We start from the raw sequence: 15,813 nt of genomic DNA, 5'->3' as shown, positions 1-15,813 counted from the left end.
GCCATTTATGGTGCTCACAAGGTGTTCACACAAAGTCTTGTGTAAGAATATGATATCATGGTTGCTTTAGTAAATCTTAATTAGGGTTCTATAACTTTTGTAAAAAGTTTAATAAAAAAATTCTAATGAACTAACTTAGAGGAATATGCGGTTTGGATCAGTCTAATCCAGATTTTCTATAGAATATAGAAAAAATGTGACAAACATACAGAAATTGGTACTTATACATTTACTGATTAACGTTATTAGTATATTCTCTTTTGTATAATATCTCTGTTTCTCCGGAGAAACAGGGGAAAACTAGAGGAAGAGAAACCGTTATGCTCTGCCTCTCTAATTCGCTTAAGTTTTATTACCATCTCTCTTTTCTCTGTTTTCTCTTTCTTGCGTTCCTAAGAAACTTGGGAAACACGATAGAGATGAAGAAGCTCCGTTACGTCCATTTAAACCTCCTTCTCCTTCTATTACCTCTAATCAATCTTCAGTTTCCGACATTATCATTGGCTCAAGACTACGATGAACCAAAGAAGGATGATACTCCACCGCCAGGTCTGGCCCGTTGCAACGGAGTTTACATGTCTTACAGTTCCGGTGGCCGAGAAAAGTTGTATCCTCGCACCACAAACGCGACTGCTCAAGCTTGGTCTTTTAAATCAACGGCCATGATCGTGAACACTGGTATCGAAGAGGTCAAAGGTTGGCAAATGTTCGTAGGGTTTCATCACAGAGAGATCATCGTTTCCGCGACTGGAGCTGTCTCATCTGACGGTGACTTCCCGGTCGATGCAACCAACGGTACTACGTTTATCGGGTCTCAGAATACGGACCTAAAGACCTCGATCCTGACAGCTGGCGATTACACTCAGATCTCGACCAATATCGAGATAACCGGAACGGTTTTTGGCGGGAAAGGTACAGCTACGCCGATGCCGAAATCGATCAAGCTCACAAACGATGGATGGCAATGCCCTGCTGCTACTTCTAAAGGTAACGAAACCTATTTCATGAAAAAAACCTTAGTTTCTTGTTCGAGAAGAAACAATCTGTAGTGACCAGTTTTCGATTGGTTCGGTATATTTTCATCGGTAGGCGGTACAATGCAAGTTTGCTGCAAGAGGAACCCAAAGTTTAAAGCTAAAGAAAAGGTGAAAACCAAGTTCATGCCTAGACAACACGGTGACCTGAACATAATCTACGACGTTCTTCAAGCCTATGCAAGCAGCTACATGGCGCAGGTTAGTCGCCGGATCCATCAATTGTATCAATATAACCTCGAGAGAGTCATATATACATAACGTAATCCAAAATTGATTTGTTTTGGACAGGTGACTATAGATAACACTAGCCCGCTGGGACGGTTAGACCATTGGAACTTGACATGGGAGTGGATGCGAGGAGAGTTCATCCACTCGATGCGTGGAGCCTACGCGGCCGAGAAGAACACGTTGGAATGCTTAAGCAGCAAGGCGGGACAGTTCTACGGGGATCTTGATTTCTCTCAGGTTGCTAATTGCCAGAAGAAACCAATAATCAAAGATTTACCAGCTGAGCGTAAAGACGATAATGTCACCGGTAAATTGCCTTTCTGCTGCAAGAATGGCACTCTTTTGCCCACTCACATGGATCCTTCTAAATCCAAAGCCATTTTCCAGTTACAGGTTTTCCCCCAAAACTTACCATTTATAGTGTTTGGTGACTAAATTTAGGTCTAAAGACAACTAAACCGGTTTTGATGTTTGGTTTAGGTTTACAAGGTACCACCTGATCAGAACAGAACAGCATTCTTTCCTCCTCGAAACTGGAAGATTGATGGTATAGTGAATCCGACGTACAAATGCGGACCACCTATTCGGGTGGACGCGACCCCGTTCCCTGACCCTAGCGGTCTCCAAGCCACAACCTACGCTATCGCCAGCTGGCAAGTCATCTGCAATATAACCAAGCCTAAACCACAAGCTGCACGTTGCTGCGTCTCCTTCTCAGCCTTTTACAACGACTCGGCCATTCCTTGTAACACCTGCGCTTGCGGCTGCAAAGATATCGATACCGACACTTGCAACGCCAATGCCCGACAGCTTCTCCTCCCTACTGACACACTCTTGGTACCGTTTGATAACCGAACGCTCAAGGCAAAGGTATGGGCAAAGCAGAAGCACATGGCTTATCCAAAGAAACTTCCTTGTCCTGACAACTGCGGAATCAGCTTAAACTGGCATCTTAACTCGGATTACGGTAATGGGTGGTCCGCAAGAGTAACTTTGTTTAACTGGGGAAATAATGCAGTGGAGGATTGGTTTGGGGCTTTGGATTTAGGCAAAGCTGGTTTAGGATATGAGAATATTTACTCCTTTAATGGATCAAGAGTTCCACCTAAGAACCAGACCATTTTCTTCCAAGGACTTCCTGGTATGAACTACTTGATTGGTATCACAAACGGAACGAATCCTGCGAGAGACCCGCAGATTCCCGGGAAAATGCAGTCGGTTATCTCGTTTAAGAAGAAGAATTTGGGGAGTTTGAATATCATAGGAGGAGATGGATTTCCTAAGAGAGTTTTCTTCAATGGAGAAGAATGTGAGCTTCCTAAGTATTTCCCTAAAAAGAGTTCCGGGATGAGATTATCCGGTATCCGATTCTTGCCTTCGATTCTTCTCGCGATCACAACATTTCATGCGATCACTGATCGCTTACTAACTGGTGTGTAGATGCTTTAGTTAATTATGTAAATTGATTTCTGTTTAGCCATGTCATGCTCAAGAAACTTGAAGAGAACGTTTTGTATATGTATCTCTCTATTCACAGTTTTGGTTGATCCAAGAAACTTGTATCCATAATCGGAAAGGAACTAAAGCAGATTGATTCTCACTCATTAGTTATTATTACACTCTTGGCCTCTTGACCTCTTTACTTCATAAACCGATTTCCTCTGTTTCTGGTCAAATCAACACGATCCAGATATTTATCTGAAACACTTCTTACCCCAAGTTTCAAAATATTTCTTCTTTTAGAACATAAAATGATCATTTGTAAACTTAAGAACAATCTCTTTCCTTTTTATTTTCCCGTTAGTAACAAAAACCATGTTTGTTTATATATGAAGGGATACAACATAAACTTTTATGAACAGCTTACTAAGTATATTTTTCTTGTGTGTGTGTATGTGTGTTAAGGGTTATTCAAGGCTCCAAGGTTCTCCCAGCTTCCACCCAAAAAAATCGTTAGAAAAAACGATAGGAAGATTCGGTTCCTCCCCAGATTTAGCGAATTACAAAAGAAAGCTTCTCATGATTCGGCGGCAGAATCATGAATGTTTACCAATGCTATTTCTTAGCCTGCAATAAGAGAGAAGACCACAGAAGAGAGAACTTTCAGACAAAACTTTGAGAGAGACAGAAGCCCAGGCAGATCAAAGAAACATAGAAATAACCTTTCTTAGATATCTCTTGTGAATTTTTATGGCTCCAGAACATGTTTTTTTGGCATCCAAGTTCCCAGTCGTATCGTTAAGTATCTTAACAACATCGTCGAGTCCACGAGCTTCAGTCATTAGCTTATAACTCTTGTCTTTCAAGACACTGGCCACTAGAAATACCGATATAGGTAAAGGACCTTCTGCACTTTTTCCTCCATTCCTCATGTTTTGCCTCTCATACTTTCCACATTGCTTAATTGACTTCGGTTTACCTTTTAACCCTTCTGTTTTCTCATTCCCGCATTGATGCGCCTCATATACATAAAAAAGATCGGGGTCATACTCGAGGGCCCACATCATCTGCAGGAATAGTGTTTGGCATGAGATCAAATACATATAAGAGAGAGTGAGACAAAAAATCAGTATCATTACCTCCCAAAGGTACAGAGAGTCGCAAAATGAGAATTCTCTTCGGAATTGAACCATTAGCATCCGGATGGCAAAGAGATAGTCACCTCCCCCAAGTTTATCTGCATTTATGACCCAGCACTCGATTAACCGCTGAATATATACATATATGCAAAGAAATTGCAGTAGTAGTAGTACTGTAGTACCTAGATGTTGGTGAAGTTTGGGGTCAACAACCTGAGTAATTGAAGACAAATGAGTAAGTTGAGCTTCAACTCCAACAGATCTCCCGGTACTACGGAAATTTCCTCGCTTTTCAATTCGAAAAAATAAAACATGTTTAATACAACCTGATTGCAGAGAGACAGATGTAAACAGTCCATACCAAAAACACAAATACATTGAGAATATGTGTAAGGTGAGTACCAATCGACGCATGAGCCGTTCAAAACACCAAAATGCATCAGCTTCGTCTTCAAGAAGAATAATCATTGGGGAACAAAGATCACTCATTCCTGATCAGATCACCAGTATATAGATAAGAATTTCTCAAGTAAAACTGGTTTTCAAACAAATGATACAATGATATATACATTCGGTTTTACCTTGACAATACCCGACATCGTTGTCTATCCAGGCGTAAACAGACAGAATATCCCAGAGCTTCGATAAGTTCTCCTTTTTCTCATAAAATACCAAGGCCCTGTCTGTACGGTTCACATCAAGACCTGAAAAACATACATTAAGCAACTGAGTGAACCAGATATTCAGTATAGTCTAGCCGGCGATAAAGGAGGCCATGATCAGTCGCTAACCTATCTGGTGAAGTGTTAGCAGCCATTGGATAATTTTTTTATCAAGAGGTCCACGACTTGTGAGCTCTTTAAAAAAAACTGAACCATTTGAGTTTGTACCTGAGAAAGCCACATGAAAACTTCAAATGCCTATTACAAGTTTATGTAAGAGTTCAACATTAAATTTCCGTAATAGAAAGGCAAAATTTTACCTAAATTTATTTCCTGAAGTACAAGAGGATCATAGTTGGGTTGACCATTTTCAGTAATTACAGGTGCGGTAGTAAATCTTCCACTTCCAATGACAGGAAACATTTGCTTACACTCTTCCTTCCAAGAAGCATACTGCAATCTGAAAGAAGAGAATTAGCGGTAGGATTCACAAAACTGAATCGATGGTTTATGAATGAACTGAAAGAAACATGTAATTATGCCAAATGCGATACATATATATAGGATATGAGGACAAAATTCTACCTTCTGCGTTGTCGAATTTGCTCTCTTTCTTCGAATGTGCTCATTGGGTCATAACAACCAAGTAGGAATTCCCATACTTCGCCTCTAATTGATGGATGGATTCCCTATAGATTGATTGTAAAGGAATATTAAAGTAACATAAGTTATCAAAGATACAGAACAAATGAAAGGATAAATCAGTCTTTACAAAGACTTATCCAAACAAACATACCCCTCTTCGGATGCGTCTTAGAGTCTTGCCAATATGGAGAGACCCTTCTTGTACAAATACAGCCTGCCATTTTCTTACACTTAGAGTTTTACCAGGCTGCACAAACATCATAAATATGACCCGTGTTGTCAGCAACATAGCAAAAACTTCCTGGCCTCAACATGATGCAATTATTCATGATACATTATGACCACAAGACATGGAATGATATAGGCTTTTATGGCCTGTAATGTAAAGGTTCAAAATTATTCAATCTAGTTCCAAATTAGTACCAGTCAAGCACATAACCTATCTTCCTATCTTATGTATCTTCCTAAAGACCCTGGAGTCAAGAAGTTAAAATCCTTTCAAGCTTATGTCTGGAAAAAGTGACAATCTCACTAAAACAATCATTCATGTGATGCTACTGAGAAAAAGATCCAGTGGGATCAAGAATATATATGAGACCCTGAACAGCTCCTAAGATCAATATCTCCTCATAAGGAATCAGATTTATGAACATTACAATGTCAGGAACAAATTCACAACAGAGACAATGCATTTTCGAAAACATAGATAACCAGAGAATCTGGATGTAATTGGAACCGAATCAGCAATCACATATCGTATTCGTAATCATAAAACAGAGACGACCCAACGAAGAAGCAAAACTAGAATAAGCAAAAATCGGAGAAAATGAAGAAGAAGGGATCGAAAGAAGTAACCTTGATTTTGAATCTGGTCTTGGGGACATCGGTGCACTCAGGACGAACTTGGTAGTAAGAATCTGCTGGCTCACCTGCGCCTCCCCACATCTCTATCAAACTTTCCCGGGAAAAAAAAGAAATCAAATCCAAATGCTGAGCAAAACAGAAAGAGATACACTTTGGATCGGGGTCCCCTCAAAACTCAGAAGATCGATCAATGAGCAATGATCAATGAAGAAATTAAAGGAAATTTAGGGAGAAAAAGATTGAGAATTTAAGGGGACCCAGCTTGGAGCTTAGTGGATTGGAGTCTAAAGACAGAAACTTTTTTTTTTAGGTTTCTTTCTGCGTATATTATTTTCCTGTCGTCTATCTATCAACTAAGTTTCTTGTATCATTCCTTTTTTCTGGAGATGATGATTGATGAGCTGGTCTCATTACACAATAGTTGTTGCCTCCACAAATAACGGAGTTTCTCCATCACTTCTCTCTAATTTATCTTCTTCCACATGAAAGAGACACTGTGTCTTTTTTTTTTTTTCCCCCAAAAATATCCAACATAAAACGACGCCGTTTTCTCTCTTTACCATATTGGGCGTTTAATGTTGGGCCTTTGTGATATTTATTTAGTAAAGATAGGCCCAAACCACAAAACCCTAGAATGAAGATTATATATAGTGCAAAACCTAATCGATTTTTTCCTCTGCTGTCGCTCGTCTACATTTACACTCGGAGCTTAGACCTTCCAATCTACCGGCGGCGAAAATGGTGAGATATACTCTCTTATTGAGCTAATACCTTGGTTAGTTCGTCTGTGTTCTACGTGATTATCTCCTGTATTTAGCTCATGTTCATAGCACATTTCGGATTTCTTTCTTCTAGATCTTTTTTTTTGGGGATTAGGCTTTTGACGTTCTCAATCAAGTTACGTTTGTGTATAGGTTAGAGTCCAAAGTTGTTAGATTTAATATTTTCTGGTGATTGGTTGTTTAGGGTTTCAAGAGGTACGTTGAGATCGGGAGAGTAGCACTTGTGAACTACGGAGAAGATCATGGAAAGCTCGTCGTTATCGTCGACGTTGTTGACCAGAACAGAGTAAGTTTATTTCATTCTTAGGTTATGAAGATTTCCATCTCTTTATCATGTATGTATTGATGAGTTTCAGCTGTTTTAATGCTTGATTCCGTAATGCTACTGTGTATGTTTCGGTAAATTGTTTGATTAAGGAAAATTTTGATTTAGCTTGAGACTTTGGTTGCATAATTGGCTTACAGTTATAACTCAGTTTGCATCATTGATTGGAGCCTATTGCATTTCCTTGGTGAATATTGAGCTGAATATTGTCTAGTTGTTTTTATGGAGTTCTTATTATGTTCTCGTCATTTAGGCTTTGGTGGATGCCCCTGATATGGAGAGGATCCAGATGAACTTCAAGAGGTTGTCTCTTACCGATATTGTCATTGACATCAACCGTGTGCCAAAGAAGAAGGCTTTGATCGAGGCAATGGAAAAGGCTGGTGAGTGCTGCGTAATGTAAATATTTGAATTTTGAAGTGTTTCAATCTTAACTGGAAAAGTCTTGCAGATGTGAAGAACAAGTGGGAGAAAAGCTCATGGGGTAGGAAGCTTATCGTGCAGAAACGTAGGGCTAACCTTAACGACTTTGATAGGTTCAAGATCATGTTGGCCAAGATCAAGGTCAGTGTGTTAAATTGTTAGATGTTTGAAATTCTGTGGTAGTGTTCATTCATGTCAGAACTGAAATGTTAATGGGTTTTTTTGCTGTTTGCAGAAAGCTGGTGTTGTCAGGCAAGAGCTTGCAAAACTCAAGAAGGAGATCACTGCCTGATCAAATATTATCTACAATTCTGTTGTCTTTCTTTTTTGATTTTGGATTCGGAAATTAGTGTTTTTGGAACTATCAATATCAGTATGTGCTCAATTATCAGACATTATTCAAGTTTGAAACCTTGTTTGCAAAACTCAAAGTTTTTTGTTCTTTTGATCTTAGTCTTATTTTCGTTTATATGGTTCTATGTTATGATTCTATACCAAGGCTAAAGTTGAATCATGCTAAGCTAACTAAACTAATAATTAGCTTGAAGAGAACACAAAATTGAAAATTGTAACAAGAAGGAGATTCTTTACTGTGGATACTTACTTCTACCTAAGTAAAATTCTAGTAGAGGATGCAACTCTGTCCAAAGGGAACGAGAGGACTCTCCGTTCTGCTGTGACTTCCGTCGATGATTGCTATAAGCAGCCATGGGGGAAAGTTGATTGCTATATTTGTGCTCAAATCTAGTTTCAAACGTTGAAAGTTGAAACCTTGTTGGCTAAAAATTACATTTCTCCATCATCAGTATGAACCAACTCACAAGAAGCTGTATTTTGGTATTGGAGAATTTGGAAGTAAATTCCCCTGATTTAAGTGATAACAATTTGTTCTACTAAAACTCCCAAAGACTTCAGAGACATCGATAATACTTATATATGTTCAAAAGGATAACAGTTTGTGAATATATATAACCGAATTATTTAAGTGACGTCTGGTATAACTAGGGCAAAAATTTCTGACTCGTTACAGAGGAAAACGAAATAAAACCCTTAGGGAGCTTCAGAAGTTTTTACCAAGTTCTATCTTTTTCATGAGTGTCATGGAGTGATGGAGAATAGAATCCAAGATTCCGGCCACCTGAAAAGAGGCAAAAATACGAGTCATATGGGAATACATTAATGAATAGTTACAAGAAGAAGAGGCTTCAAACTTCTTTACTAACCGTGAAGACACCACCAATAATGGCGCATACGTTGGTGATGAAATGTGAGAAGGACTTGGAGTTTTCCGTTATGAGAACCTGCAAACAAACAAAGAGAAAGATGAGCAGAGTGTAATTCCAACCCATCTTACCATCCCTAATCTGTGTAACACATGTGAGAAAGGCAGCAAACAAAAAATGTTTAAGCCTACCTGCATCGGTGAGAGCTCAAAGTGAAACTTGGCCACTGGTAAATAGTAACTATGAGCAACGCTGCTATGTGCTGTGTACTCATACGCCTCAACCAATGCCTGTCCATTGCTTTTCACTACCTCAGTCTTTACTATTTGAAGATAATGCTCAATCTGTCCATGGAAAACAACACCTTAAATCATGCTATAAAGCATATCAGGTGATCCAAATAAAAATTTCTGAGTTATACAAACTTACGGTAACGTTTGGGCCGAGATCTCGTTGGTTTATGAAGGACCGGCCGTCTAAACGGTCGTGGCTTAGGCCGAGATAAGGTGACAAGCGCTTAAACTCCGAAAATTTCTGAGGCATAATCCTCCGCCCAAAGGATAGATGGTTAACAACATGTGACATATTCATCTGAGAAGAATCAAAGGAATGAGATCCCGAGCGAGCTGAAACCATTAAATTGCCTGGAACCTGCAAAGACCATAAAGTATTAACTATTAAAGTGTTTAAGGGGTGGTCTAAAAGGAAGACAAAGCAGTAGTAGTTTTCCCAATCATACCTTCTTCACACGCATGTATCCTTCAACTCGACATCCTCCTGTAGAAGGTGCCTTTTTTAGAGTTCTCGATGAATTGTCTGATTTGTCCTCCAATGCTAGATTATGGGGCTCTAGATGAATTGGTTCAACCAGACTCACCACCATCTATAGGAGAAGGTAACATTTTCAGAAACAAGCTACAAATGAGATGCAAACAGCGACTCTAGTCTAACTTTTCTAAGGGGCACGGAAAAAAAGTTGAAAAGAAACTTAGACCAACAGCTACCTTCACTAAGCTTTCCGTATCACGATCTCCATAGTAGGATTCATGGTCGTGGTGTGCATTGTCATCCCTATTATCAAGAAAATTAAGCAGAGGAAAGAAAAGTGGGGAAAATAAATTTAGGAGAATGAGTAAATGATGGTCATGCATAATATGAACAATTAAACTTTCTCTTACTTAAGATCACTGCCTTTGCGGAAAATGCGAATGGATGGATACCCTTGTATATGATTCCTGGATATTATTTGCAGAGGAAATTATGAGCATAAATTATACCTTAAAGCTGGCATAAGTTTCCAGAGAATGCATTATGCTATAGAAATGAAATCCTAAAGAAAGTCGTTAACCTATGTATGGTATGTCTTCTTTGGTTTGACCATAACTATCTTTTGAAAAGGTACATGTAGTATTTTACATAAAATAGAAATCGTTTAGACGAAGCCAATACAAACTTATAAAGTAACTGAGAATCCCTCCCTCTTGTTACGAGTAGAAAATGCATCTTAGACCTTAGTTAACAGAGAAATGAGTTAAAGACACCTGAAATAGTCACCAATACATTACTGGCATATTATCCCACATTCCTGAAGACCCAGTTTCATTTGAAATTTTTTGCACAAATTCAAATGACATATTCGGTGGAAAAGGAGTTATAGCTTCTTGGATATTACTTTTTGCACTGTAGTGGAAATTAGTTAGGTTTCGTAGCTTAAGCAGTCAGGATGGGAAACCAGATAAAATGTGATAGGATATACCTCCGACAGAGATCACCTTCTTGGGTGCAGTCAACTTTTGCCAAAATAACACGTCCGTCCATTTCTGGATCATATCTACACAAACAAAAAAGTTATAAGGAGAAATAGTATCACATATTCTTTCTCTAGAGAGAGTGTAATGGCATACCTCTCTTTTATCTGTTTAGCTGCTTTCTCCCATGATGGTTTCTGACAATGGAGACCAAAGTTAGAGTCTTCTCGTAAAGATCAGCAAAATTATCACTATAATGTGCATATGATATCACCAGATACTAGTCTACTTCATAAGTTTGATATTCAATATCAAGTTGATCCTTAGATAAGTCTAGTCTTTCCATGAGGAAAATATTTCGACTACAGGAAAGATTGACTAAGTTACTGTAAATTGCAATATTAGCGAGTCTAAGGCACCAAACATGTAGAATTTCCTCAAGCAAGAAGGCTAATATGAGTCATATAACCCTTGCCAACAGGCAGCAAAATATGATTCTGGATGGAAAATATGCAGTGACATCTAGAAACTGTAGGAGATGAAGAGAGAAGATAAGGAGTTACCAGGAGATTACACCAATAGCACCACGGAGCATAGAAATTAACAACCAAGATTGGAAATCTGCAAAATGTATGCTTCATATGTTGTCACCAGAAGCAAACAAGTTCGTACTAGGAATACATTCCTAGTATATTTGCATATACTTACAAAATGCACAATACAGACTTAAACTCCTTACTGATGTGTAAATGTGTCAAAGTTGCGTCCAGTAAGTGGTACCGAATCTTCAACTATTTCTTCACCAGTTTCATCTCCATGATTAATGAGTGATAAAACTTCCCCGGCATGAAACTCAGAACCAGTGGGTCTCATATTCGAATCAATAGAAAACTTCCGAATTGTCTTTGTTACATTTAGCCTGTTCTGAAAACAAAAGTTAGCAAAATCAGGAGGGAAGGAACAACCGCAAATTTTGAGTGACCAAATGGACCAATGTTCTGAAAGAATAACACTATTTTCAAACCACACATACGATAGACTCTTTCACAATTTGACATTTTCGGGTTTCCCTTGAAGAAAATATTGTCAGTCCAAACTTTTTGAACGTACATAGCAGATATTAAAATACTTTTTCTTTGTTCACAAAATTTTAAATACTTTTAAAACAAAGAATTTTCAAGAGCAACAGAAAAGAGATAGAGACTTCAACTTATGATGAAACCAAACTTACAGTTCCTAATACATCACTGACATCCACAGATGCGAATTCACATGAAAGTGACGGGAAGCTGTCAAAAAATAGAATCTGTATCTGGTTAGCAATCAGACAGGTGCTGAACTTTGCATGACTTTAAGTAGGCCACACATATGACATTCTGTTAAAAATATTAAAACTATAAGACATTTGTATTGAGAAACAAAATTGAGTATAATGTACCTTATATTAAAATCTAAGCGCAAGAAGTCTCCGTCAGCGCTCCTGTCAACAATGACCGATGTGGAAGTGCTGACAGCCAAATAATTATTCAACTCCTGTAATAAGAAACTTACAAAGTCAAAACAACATTCATTTTTCCTAATAGTAACAAACGGAGCAGTTAATATAAATTAAGGACAAAATGAAACTTGAACAATCGGCACAGAATGGTCAAAATCATCCACATAATGACAAGTCCAGTGAGCTGGTGAAACTTACCATTCCAAATAGAAATATCATAGAGAGGGCTGCTATAATGGACAATCCAGCACCAGACAGAGACGCCTCTGTCAAATCCCTCGGGATTTTCCTGTAGGCACAGAGTTTCCAAAGAATATATATGAAATTTGAAGTACTGTATTATCGTCCACAATCACAAATCTCAGATTCCATTGAACTTTGAAGCAACTCTCTTAGCAACAATACCGAAATCGAAGTGACTAACGATCATCTTAAATCCCAGAAAATAGCATCTAAACAGCTCAATATCACTAAGATCAAAAGACAATGACAATGCACATACACGAGAGGCAAAACCTACAACTTCAGGATCGCTTGTCCACAACTAAACCCTATCACTAATGAGTAAGAAAATCCACAAAATGTTGATTCTCCCCAAGTAAAATTCATAGTAAACTACCACTACAAATCCAAGTCACATGCCTAGATCGATGAAATTCGAAATCTATATAACAGGAGAAAGAAGCTGGAGAAATCTGGGAAAAAAATACACAAAGTAACAGACATAAACCTATAGAAATCAACGGATTTGATCTTGCTCGTGGACACCATTTTCGTCGGAGAGGGAGTCAACTAAGAAACAACAGCTGCTTGGCTAAGTTCTAAAAGCTTCGAGGACGAAGCACCTCCCTTGTGATTTATCTTCAGCGTTCAGATTTGAAACTCCTCCCCAATCTACTAAATTACAACACTAGCCCCCTATGCTTTGACCCGTTTCCCATTTAACCCAAAATAGTTTCTATCAGAACAAATTAGTACAAACAATACACAAGTTTGAATTTACAATGATCACCATTAAAGAGCAGAGTTGTTTATAAATCATTCGATCAGAGTTGTTTTTTCTAAGCATTGGTGAAATTAAGATATGAAAGGGAAAACCAGCTAAGTCAAGAACAAAACAGTTCGAATTGCTTATAAGAACATCAAACGTTCCATAGAACATTTTTATTTATATGATACATTCATAACACTTATTCTCTTCTTAACCCTTTGATCCAAACTTTTGGATTCCCGACCATAAGCAAGGAGAACTAACAAACTACATAAAAGAAATAGCACTGTGTGAAAATGAAAGTAATCTACACTCTTTAAACTTCGAGATACTTGATTGCAGTCTGAACATCCTTGTCGCCTCTCCCACTGAAGTTTAATACCACTCTGGCTCCATCAGGTAACGTCGGACAAAGCTTCTCCAGATGGGCCAATGCGTGCGATGTCTCCAATGCCGGGATTATTCCCTCCAACCGAGACACTCTCTTGAAAGCTACACGCATAGATTAGAATACACAATGCAAGTTCTCATGAGTTGTGAAAGAAACATCTAAAAGGAGAAAAATGAAGTGTCAAGTAAGTACCTTCTAATGCTTCTTCATCAGTAACGCTAAAGTATTCAGCCCTTCCCACGTCTTTAAGGAAACTATGCTCAGGTCCGACTCCAGGGTAGTCCAATCTGATAACATCAACTTTTACTCTTTAGATACAGGTGACCAGATACATGTGGCTTAAAACCAACTTTGAACAGAGAAGAATCTCTTACCCGGCACTGATGGAGTGTGGTTCAATGATTTGGCCATCATCATCTTGCAGCAAGTAACTCATAGCTCCGTGGAGTACACCGACATCTCCTTTTGTCAATGTGGCAGCATGTTTGCCGCTGTCCAATCCAAATCCAGCGGCTTCCACACCAATCATTCGAACCTCTGTGTCATCGACAAATTCATGGAAGAGTCCCATAGCATTTGAACCACCACCGACACAAGCAACCAGAACATCAGGCTTCCCGCCCCATTTCTCCATCGCTTGTTTCCTTGTTTCTTTACCAATCACCGCGTGAAAGTCTCTGACCATCATAGGATAAGGATGAGGACCCGCAACGGATCCCAATATGTAATGTGTAGTCTCCACATTGGTCACCCAATCCCTTATAGCTTCAGAAGTTGCGTCCTTTAAAGTGGCTGTTCCAGAGTGGACTCCCCTTACCTACAAGCATCAGACTTAGATAACAATTTGAAAGCATTGCGATTTTGCAAGGTTTACGCAGAGAATTCACATCACCTCAGCACCGAGAAGACGCATTCTGAACACATTAAGAGCTTGTCTCTCCATGTCTTGAGCACCCATGTAGATAATGCACTGCAAACCGAAACGTGCACACACAGTAGCTGTGGCTACACCATGTTGACCAGCCCCTGTCTCAGCAATAATTCGTTTCTTTCCTAGACGCTTGGCGAGAAGAGCCTGAGCCACAGCGTTGTTGATCTTGTGAGCACCGGTGTGGTTCAAGTCTTCCCTTTTGAGGTATATGAGCGGCCCTTCACCGTTTTCACGGCGGTAATGCTCCGTGAGCCTCTCTGCAAAGTAAAGAGGACTTTCCCGACCAACGTAGTCTTTCAAGATCTCTGCTAATTCTCTCTACAGATTCATCAAACATTAGTTAGACATTGCCCAACAAACGAACTAACCAAAAAGACTTCTAACTTACATCACACAGAAGCATGTAATGCTGAAGAAACTAAGAATATGAAATGAATGTCGTTTCCAGATTTCTGGAAAAATACAACACTTTCCCAGAATTACATCCTACATCGCAAACAAATCGATTTGTCCCATACGGCTTAACATTGTTTGGCAGATTATTTTTTAGAATTGGAACAAAAAAATCCGTTTTTTAAACTTTATCACTAGCCATGGCAATGACAACGCTTGAATCAGAAACTCACAAAGCCAAATCATTTCGAATCGATTCAAAAACTATGAACAAGATGGAAACAAAATCAGCAGGCATACCTGGAAATCTTCGTCGGTGGCGAGCGAATAGAAAGCCGTTTCGAGTTCAGAGAGGGCGTGCATTAGAGTTTCGGGGACGTACTTGCCGCCAAACTTCCCGAAACGACCGAATGAATCAGGTCGTTGCCACATAGTCGGATCAGATCCAGCGGCCTTAATCTTCTCCGAGTCCGCCATGACAACAGCTGGGTCCTTAGCGATGGTGCAGGAGACGGAGAACGAAGAAGAGGACCGTGAGCGAGCCGATGGCAGAGGCGTAAATTTGGGGAGTTTGGAGGGTGATCTCAGATGGGTTAATTCGGAAGAAGCTGAAACGGAGGAGGGTCTGAAAGTAGCAGCGGTGCTTGCGGTGGCCATTTAGTGAATCTTTTATCTAGCTTTCAAACACGAAGACAAATGTTTTGCTGACAAAAACCTTGAAAGTGAGGGTTCTTTTTATAGATTCGTTATGTAACACTTAAGTTTTTTGACCAGAAATTCAATAAAATAGTGGAGGAAATCGGTAGTTCGGTACCACGTTAACTTATTTGTGAACAACAGAAAATGAGAGAAGAGTCAGAAGAGGTTGGTGAGAATAGGGCGGTGTACATTTTGGGGGTTGGAGTGTTTATCACATGCCTAATTTTAGTGTTATCTATTTTCTTTTGGTAAACGTCCTCTTTGGACAAAATGACGTATAGCAGTTTTTGCTAATATGATTCAAAGGCTTCTAATAGTGCTAATGAACGACGTACTACTACTCGTTTTGTTTTTGGTGGAGTTGATAAATAAAAGGATTACAAAGACATGTACT

The 15,813-nt window shown here is 39.1% G+C and overlaps 5 protein-coding genes and 1 long non-coding RNA gene across 8 annotated transcripts; 2 read left to right on the top strand and 4 right to left on the bottom strand.

Annotated features, from left to right (window-relative positions):
- Window positions 1-134: 134 nt before the first annotated feature.
- On the bottom strand, window positions 135-335 carry AT4G07785. The gene has a single exon (NR_142158.1). It is a non-coding gene; the product is annotated as an other RNA (long non-coding RNA).
- A 19-nt stretch (window positions 336-354) lies between these two features.
- On the top strand, window positions 355-2,897 carry COBL11 (COBRA-like protein 11 precursor). Its single transcript, NM_118845.3, has 4 exons — window positions 355-987; window positions 1,090-1,235; window positions 1,326-1,658; window positions 1,746-2,897. The coding sequence occupies exons 1-4, from the start codon at window positions 420-422 to the stop codon at window positions 2,703-2,705; spliced, it is 2,007 nt and encodes a 668-aa protein (NP_567766.1). The 5' UTR covers window positions 355-419; the 3' UTR covers window positions 2,706-2,897.
- Window positions 2,898-2,977: 80 nt separating this feature from the next.
- AT4G27100 (Ypt/Rab-GAP domain of gyp1p superfamily protein) lies at window positions 2,978-6,483 on the bottom strand. 2 transcript variants are annotated; one of them, NM_001036653.2, is made up of 11 exons: window positions 6,007-6,483; window positions 5,303-5,398; window positions 5,092-5,195; window positions 4,827-4,966; window positions 4,636-4,734; window positions 4,426-4,548; window positions 4,247-4,335; window positions 4,027-4,132; window positions 3,845-3,942; window positions 3,428-3,772; window positions 2,978-3,332 (listed from the first exon to the last, which is right to left on the bottom strand). In NM_001036653.2, the coding sequence occupies exons 1-11, from the start codon at window positions 6,094-6,096 to the stop codon at window positions 3,321-3,323; spliced, it is 1,302 nt and encodes a 433-aa protein (NP_001031730.1). In that variant the 5' UTR covers window positions 6,097-6,483; the 3' UTR covers window positions 2,978-3,320. The 2 variants fall into 2 exon arrangements, with proteins under 2 accessions (NP_001031730.1, NP_194440.2); NM_118844.2 differs by lacking the exon at window positions 2,978-3,332 and having other exon boundaries at window positions 3,376-3,772; window positions 6,007-6,380.
- Window positions 6,484-6,688: 205 nt separating this feature from the next.
- Window positions 6,689-8,097, top strand: AT4G27090 (Ribosomal protein L14). The gene is made up of 5 exons (NM_118843.4): window positions 6,689-6,756; window positions 6,982-7,083; window positions 7,376-7,505; window positions 7,574-7,686; window positions 7,781-8,097. The coding sequence occupies exons 1-5, from the start codon at window positions 6,754-6,756 to the stop codon at window positions 7,835-7,837; spliced, it is 405 nt and encodes a 134-aa protein (NP_194439.1). The 5' UTR covers window positions 6,689-6,753; the 3' UTR covers window positions 7,838-8,097.
- Window positions 8,098-8,278: 181 nt separating this feature from the next.
- On the bottom strand, window positions 8,279-12,993 carry PDIL5-4 (PDI-like 5-4). Of its 2 annotated transcripts, NM_148376.2 has the most exons (16): window positions 12,745-12,869; window positions 12,392-12,547; window positions 12,213-12,303; window positions 11,955-12,049; window positions 11,748-11,805; window positions 11,256-11,440; window positions 11,080-11,137; window positions 10,673-10,713; window positions 10,525-10,599; window positions 9,947-10,003; window positions 9,773-9,839; window positions 9,508-9,651; window positions 9,198-9,419; window positions 8,960-9,112; window positions 8,769-8,846; window positions 8,356-8,683 (listed from the first exon to the last, which is right to left on the bottom strand). In NM_148376.2, the coding sequence occupies exons 1-16, from the start codon at window positions 12,783-12,785 to the stop codon at window positions 8,606-8,608; spliced, it is 1,599 nt and encodes a 532-aa protein (NP_680742.2). In that variant the 5' UTR covers window positions 12,786-12,869; the 3' UTR covers window positions 8,356-8,605. The 2 variants fall into 2 exon arrangements, with proteins under 2 accessions (NP_567765.2, NP_680742.2); NM_118842.4 differs by lacking the exon at window positions 12,392-12,547 and having other exon boundaries at window positions 8,279-8,683; window positions 12,745-12,993.
- A 50-nt stretch (window positions 12,994-13,043) lies between these two features.
- TSB2 (tryptophan synthase beta-subunit 2) lies at window positions 13,044-15,673 on the bottom strand. The gene is made up of 5 exons (NM_118841.5): window positions 15,021-15,673; window positions 14,289-14,645; window positions 13,771-14,213; window positions 13,589-13,683; window positions 13,044-13,497 (listed from the first exon to the last, which is right to left on the bottom strand). Exons 1-5 carry the CDS (start codon window positions 15,375-15,377, stop codon window positions 13,322-13,324), a joined length of 1,428 nt encoding a protein of 475 aa, NP_194437.1. The 5' UTR covers window positions 15,378-15,673; the 3' UTR covers window positions 13,044-13,321.
- Between the last annotated feature and the right edge of the window lie 140 nt (window positions 15,674-15,813).

Source organism: Arabidopsis thaliana, chromosome 4, assembly GCF_000001735.4.
Source record: "Arabidopsis thaliana chromosome 4, partial sequence".
Lineage (NCBI taxonomy): Eukaryota > Viridiplantae > Streptophyta > Magnoliopsida > Brassicales > Brassicaceae > Arabidopsis > Arabidopsis thaliana.
Note: the sequence above shows the minus strand (reverse complement) of the source record. Positions and strands in the feature narration are given on the sequence as shown.

Bases quoted from the DNA above. Each gene is read 5' to 3' on its own strand.
- COBL11 (NM_118845.3), top strand. From the start codon at position 420: ATGAAGAAGCTCCGTTACGTCCATTTAAACCTCCTTCTCCTTCTATTA. The intron at 988-1,089 runs GTAACGAAACCT...TTTCATCGGTAG, and splicing joins CCCTGCTGCTACTTCTAAAG to GCGGTACAATGCAAGTTTGC. The intron at 1,236-1,325 runs GTTAGTCGCCGG...TGTTTTGGACAG, and splicing joins CAAGCAGCTACATGGCGCAG to GTGACTATAGATAACACTAG.
- PDIL5-4 (NM_148376.2), bottom strand. From the start codon at position 12,785: ATGGTGTCCACGAGCAAGATCAAATCCGTTGATTTCTATAG. The intron at 10,004-10,524 runs GTATATCCTATC...AATAATATCCAG, and splicing joins GAAGGTGATCTCTGTCGGAG to GAATCATATACAAGGGTATC. The intron at 9,652-9,772 runs GTAGCTGTTGGT...CTTCTCCTATAG, and splicing joins ATACGGAAAGCTTAGTGAAG to ATGGTGGTGAGTCTGGTTGA.
- AT4G27090 (NM_118843.4), top strand. The intron at 7,506-7,573 runs GTGAGTGCTGCG...AAAGTCTTGCAG, and splicing joins CGAGGCAATGGAAAAGGCTG to ATGTGAAGAACAAGTGGGAG. The intron at 7,687-7,780 runs GTCAGTGTGTTA...TGCTGTTTGCAG, and splicing joins TCATGTTGGCCAAGATCAAG to AAAGCTGGTGTTGTCAGGCA.
- TSB2 (NM_118841.5), bottom strand. From the start codon at position 15,377: ATGGCCACCGCAAGCACCGCTGCTACTTTCAGACCCTCCTCCGTTTCA. The intron at 14,646-15,020 runs GTATGCCTGCTG...ATGAATCTGTAG, and splicing joins CCACCGACGAAGATTTCCAG to AGAGAATTAGCAGAGATCTT. The intron at 13,684-13,770 runs GTAAGAGATTCT...TGATGTTATCAG, and splicing joins CCACACTCCATCAGTGCCGG to ATTGGACTACCCTGGAGTCG.
- AT4G27100 (NM_118844.2), bottom strand. From the start codon at position 6,096: ATGTGGGGAGGCGCAGGTGAGCCAGCAGATTCTTACTACCAAGTTCGT. The intron at 5,196-5,302 runs GTATGTTTGTTT...ATCAATCTATAG, and splicing joins TAAGACGCATCCGAAGAGGG to GGAATCCATCCATCAATTAG. The intron at 4,735-4,826 runs GTAAAATTTTGC...TGGCTTTCTCAG, and splicing joins ACTTCAGGAAATAAATTTAG to GTACAAACTCAAATGGTTCA.